This window comes from Myotis davidii, unplaced genomic scaffold, assembly GCF_000327345.1.
Source record: "Myotis davidii unplaced genomic scaffold, ASM32734v1 scaffold38, whole genome shotgun sequence".
Classification (NCBI taxonomy): Eukaryota; Metazoa; Chordata; class Mammalia; order Chiroptera; family Vespertilionidae; genus Myotis; species Myotis davidii.
This window is the reverse complement of record NW_006291383.1, coordinates 3518730-3524833: the sequence shown is the minus strand read 5'-3', so window position 1 is coordinate 3524833 and position 6104 is coordinate 3518730. Positions and strand designations below refer to the sequence as shown.

The window sequence follows — 6104 nt, the reverse complement described above, 5'->3', positions numbered from 1 at the left end:
CACTGCGGCTATCACTACAACAGCCACCACGACAGCTTCTACTGTACCAACAGCCACCACAACAGCTAGCATTTCAACTGAACCAACTATCTCAACTACTGCTAGCACGACTAAGGCTACAACCAGATCCTACACCACTACTGCTTTTATTAAACCTACAACCACCACAGCAATAGCTACCACTTCAACCGAATCTACAACTGAAGCAGCAACCACAACTACTGTCAGCACTACCACAGAGGCTACAACCATATCTGACACCACTGCTGCTTCCACTGAACCTATAACCACGACAGCAACACATACCTCTTCAACTGAACCTACAACTGAAGCAACAACTGCAACTACTGCGAGTACAACCACCAAGCCTACCACCACAACAACCACCACTACAACTTCTACTGAACCTGCAATCACAACAACAGCCACCTCGTCAAGTGCCCCAGCTGCCACCACAACTTCTACCACTACCCCTGAGGCTACAACCACACCGGCCACCAGTACCACTTCCCCCACATCTACAACCACCATGGCAGCAGAAACCACTTCAAGTGAACCAAGTACCCGAAACACTTCCAGCACTACGGAAGCTACAACCATATCTGACACCACTGCTGCTTCCACTGAACCTATAACCACGACAGCAACACATACCTCTTCAACTGAACCTACAACTGAAGCAACAACTGCAACTACTGCGAGTACAACCACCAAGCCTACCACCACAACAACCACCACTACAACTTCTACTGAACCTGCAATCACAACAACAGCCACCTCGTCAAGTGCCCCAGCTGCCACCACAACTTCTACCACTACCCCTGAGGCTACTACCACGTCAGACACCACTACTGTTTCTGCAGAACCTATGACCACCACAGCAACCGATACTACTGCTTCTACTGACCCTACAACCAAAAGAGCAACAGATACCACTTCAACTGAACCCCCAACTGAAACAACAACCCCAACTACTGCCAGCCCTACCACTGAGGCTACAACCACACCGGCCACCAGTACCACTTCCACCACATCTACAACCACCATGGCAGCAGAAACCACTTCAAGTGAACCAACTACCCCAAACACTTCCAGCACTACTGAAGCTACAACCATATCTGACACCACTGCTGCTTCCACTGAACCTATAACCACCACATCAACACATACCTCTTCAACTGAACCTACAACTGAAGCAACAACTGCAACTACTGCCAGTACAACCACCAAGCCTACCACCACAACAGCCACCACTACAACTTCTACTGAACCTGCAATCACAACAACAGCCACCTCGTCAAGTGCACCAGCGTCCACCACAACTTCTACCACTACCCCTGAGGCTACAACTACATCAGACACCACTACTATTTCTGCAGAACCTATGACCACCACAGCAACCGATACCTCTTCAAATGAACTTACAACCGCAACAGCAGCCCCCACTACAACTGAAACGACTACCACAACAACTGCTAGCAGTACTCCTGTGACTTCAACCACACAGGCCACCAGTACCACTTCTACCACATCTGCAACCACAATGGCAACAGAAACCACTGCAAGTGAACCAACTACCACAAACACTGCCAGCCCTACCACTGAGGCTAAAACCACAACAGCCACCACCACTGCTTCTACCAAATCTACAACTACCACAGTAATAGAGACTACTTCACCTGAGCCTACTACCACTACATCTGCCACCACATCAATTGAACCACCTACCACAACTGCCAGCAGTACCACTGCGCCTATCACTACAACAGCCACCATGATGGCTTCTACTAGACCAACAGCCACCACAGCAGCTATCACTTCAACTGAACCAACTATCTCAACCACTGCCAGCACGGCTGAGGCTACAACCATATCTGACACCACTGCTGCTTCCACTGAACCTATAACCACCACAGCAACACATACCTCTTCAATTGAACCTACAACTGAAGCAACAACCACAACTACTGCCAGTACGACCACCAAGTCTACCACCACAACAGCCACCACTACAACTTCTACTGAACCTGCAATCACAACAACAGCCACCTCGTCAAATGCACCAGCTGCCACCACAACTTCTACCACTACCCCTGAGGCTACTACCACATTAGACACCACTACTGTTTCTTCAGAACCTATGACCACCACAGCAACCGATACTACTTCTACTGAACCTACAACCACAACAGCAGCCCCCACTACAACTCCACCACCACATCTGCCCCCACATCAGTAGAACCACCTACCACAACTGTCAGCAGTACCACTGCAGCTATCACTACAATAGCCACAACAGCTACCACTTCAACTGAACCAACTATCTCAACCACTGCCAGCACTACTGAGGCTACAACCACCAGCATTTCTACTGCTTCTACTGAATCTACAACTGCCACATCAGCAGAAACCACTTCAATTGAAGCTACAACCAGCACAGCTGCCACTACCTCAACAGGACCAACTACCAGTACTGCCAGTGCTACCACTGAGGCTACAACCACATCCAACACCACTGCTGCTTCTACTGAACCTACAACCACCACAGCAACAGATACCACTTCAACTGAACCTACAACTGAAGCAACAACCACAACTACTGCCAGTATGACCACCGAGTCTACCACCACAACAGCCACCACTACAACTTCTACTGAACCTGCAATCACAACAACAGCTACCTCGTCAAGTGTACCAACTTCCACCACAACTACCCCTGAGACTACAACCACGTCAGACACCACTACTGTTTCTGCAGAACCTATAACCACCACAGCAACCGATACTACTTCAACTGAACCTACAACCACAACAGCAGCCCCCACTACAACTGAAACGACTACCACAACAACTGCTAGCAGTACCCCTGTGACTACAACTACACAGGCCACTAGTACCACTTCTACCACATCTGCAACCACGATGGCAACAGAAACCACTGCAAGTGAACCAACTACCACAAACACTGCCAGCACTGCCACTGAGTCTACAACCATATCTTACACCACTACTGCTTCTACTGACCCTACAACCACCACTTCAATACCTACCACTTCAACTGAACCTACAACTGAAGCAACCACCACAACTACTGCCAATACCATCACTGAGGCTACAACCACAATAGCCACCACCACCACTTCTACCGAATCTACAACCACCACAGTAGCAGACACCACTTCAGCTGAACCTACTACCACTACATCTGCCACCACATCAGTAGAACCACCTACCACAACTGTCAGCAGTACCACTGCAGCTATCACTACAACAGCCACCACAACAGCTGCTACTTCAACTGAACCAACTATCTCAACCACTGCCAGCACTACTGAGGCTACAACCACCAGCATTTCTACTGCTTCTACTGAATCTACAACTGCCACATCAGCAGAAACCACTTCAACTGAAGCTACAACCAGCACAGCTGCCACTACTTCAACAGGACCAACCACCAGTACTGCCAGTGCTACCACTGAGGCTACAACAACAGCCACCACTACAACTTCTACTGAACCCGCAACCACAACAACAGCCACCTCATCAAGTGCACCAGTTGCCACCACAGTGTCCAGCACTACCCCTGAGGCTACAACCACGTCAGATACCACTGTTTCTGCAGAACCTATGACCACCACTGCAATTGATACTTCATCTGGACCTACAACCACAACAGCAGCCCCCACTACAACTAAAACGACTACCACAACTACTGTTGGCAGTACCCCTGCAGCTACAACCACACAGTCCACCAGTACCACTTCTACCACATCTGCAACCATGATGGCAACAGAAACCACTGCAAGTGAACCAACTACCACAAACACTGCCAGCACTGCTACTGAGTCTACAACCATTTCTGACACCACTATTGCTTCTCCTGAGCCTATAACCAGTGAGGCTACAACCACAGCAGCTACCGGTACTGCCTCCACTCCATCTACAACCACTTTATCAGCAGAAACCACTTCAAGTAAACCAACTACCACACCTACTACCAGCACTTCTATTGAGGCTACAAACACAGCAGCCACCAGTCAGTCTTCTATTCTACTGAACCTGCTACCACCATTTCAAGTTAATCAACTGCCACAATAATTTCCAGTGCTATCTGTAAGACTGCAACCATGTGGTACAACACCACTGCTTCTACTAAACCTATATTCACCACAGTCACTGATATCCTTTCAAATAAACCCACCACCACAGCAGCAGCTCCACTTCAACAGAACGAATCTCCACAGCTACTGCCAGCGCTACCCCTTTGGCCATAATCACAATTACCACTAACTCCTCTATTGAACTTATAATCACCACAGCAGGCACCTACCACAACAACTACCCACACTACTACCAGACCACCACCCAGTGGTTACTACTACTTCTATCTAATCTACAACCGCTATGCAGCCACCACCTTGTCACAAGTATGAATGCCATCTTTTAATTTGAACCTACTGCCATAACTGCAAGCATTGTGCCTTCATCTGAATTGCACTACATGTACAATTATATTTTCTTTTGCACCTATAGATATGAGTACCAGTTGCATATTTACTGGGCCTGTGATCACAATAACTTCTACTGAATCTACTGTTAAAGCTTACAGTACCATTTCAACTTTGTCTTATCCATTCTGCCAACCCCTGTCACTCCAGCTTAAGGTACAACCATAAACCATTCAACAAATTCAACTCAAATTTGAAAAATTTCCATTTAAATGAACGTGTAATTAGCATCAGTTTAACAGAATCTCCAGACACCAATACTTGTTCTTCAACTGAATGTACATTGCCCACAGTAAGTATATGAATCTAGTGACTTAATTAGTGACTGAATCTAGTTTGCTTTCTGATTCAACTAAAACATCATTTTCTACCTCCACTGCCACACCTCAATAAGAATTAAATCAACACAGATGCTAACCCAACTGACTTTACAGACACAATAGCATGACTTCAGCTGAATTTATAATCTGCATAACCTATATTACCTGTTAATAGAAAATTATCATCACCTTCTAAGTAACCTATTACAGTGCAATTAGCAATTTCACTGCCCCTTCAAATGAGTGTATAGTATGACAACATTAACAAAATATGCTAGTACTGTAACTTTTCATATTTCACAGTAGGTACCACCACATTTATTGTTCATACAGTCATGCTACCATTTCCATGCACCATCATTTCTACTGTACTTACTACTACAATACCTATCACTAAACCCTTCACCTGAATTTATAAGCACTGTAACTTCTGTTGACATGTTATTCAAAGCCATCCATTACTTATTCATCTGAACCAATCACTGCCTCCATTAATAGTAAATACAGTAGATCACATCATCACTCCCACTTGACAGAAATGGCAAATTCATAATGACCTTTTAATCGCAGCTGTAGTTAGGATGCCTGAAAATTAAATCTTAACATCCACTGTCATTACTTCCATACCAGAACCTATATCTACTATTGGTAACTATAGATTCCATAGCCAGCAACCACCGACATATAACTACAAATAACTGCTCTAAAATAGGATTTACTTAATGACCAATTCAACTGTCATCATAATGATAATGAGTTTCACCCCTAAAACAGCATTAAGATTTAACAATAACATTAATTTGACCTAACCATTTAATATGAAGAGTCTCTAGTTTGTGAAGTTTTAAATAGTACAATTTTCATACAAAATAAATCCAATCTATTTATTTATGTTGGAAACTTGTTATGTTTCAATAAAATGTTACCAGTGAAATATGAATACAGTCATTTATTATTCTAAAGTTTTAGCCTTTAATATACAAATTCCATATGTAATAGGAATGGATATTCTATTTGGTGAGAGTATGTTAAAGATGTGTATGTATTACCACAATTTTTAAAGATTGTGTAAATTTATTTTTATTCCATTTTCTCTTTAAATTATTTTAATTTTAAGTAATATTTATAGGTGTGTTATTTTCAATTTAATAAACTTGTTTTCTATTGATCTTAAAAATCAACTCAATTAAATATATTGAGTAAATATTTACTTGTGCCTGCTATCTGCTGAAATAGTAGAGACTATTCAGAAAAAGAAACTAGCAATGGAGATAGT

General features: G+C 44.0%; 1 protein-coding gene across 1 annotated transcript in view; it reads left to right on the top strand.

Moving 5' to 3' along the window:
• LOC102753976 (mucin-2-like) overlaps nt 1–5769 on the top strand; it is a 6354-nt gene extending 585 nt beyond the window's left edge. The window contains exons 2-3 of the mRNA XM_015564505.1: nt 24–1973; nt 2237–5769. Of these exons, the coding sequence (XP_015419991.1) occupies nt 24–1973; nt 2237–4098 (3812 nt within the window). The 3' untranslated portion in view covers nt 4099–5769. The remainder of the gene's footprint in view (nt 1–23; nt 1974–2236) is intronic.
• Nucleotides 5770–6104: the final 335 nt, after the last annotated feature.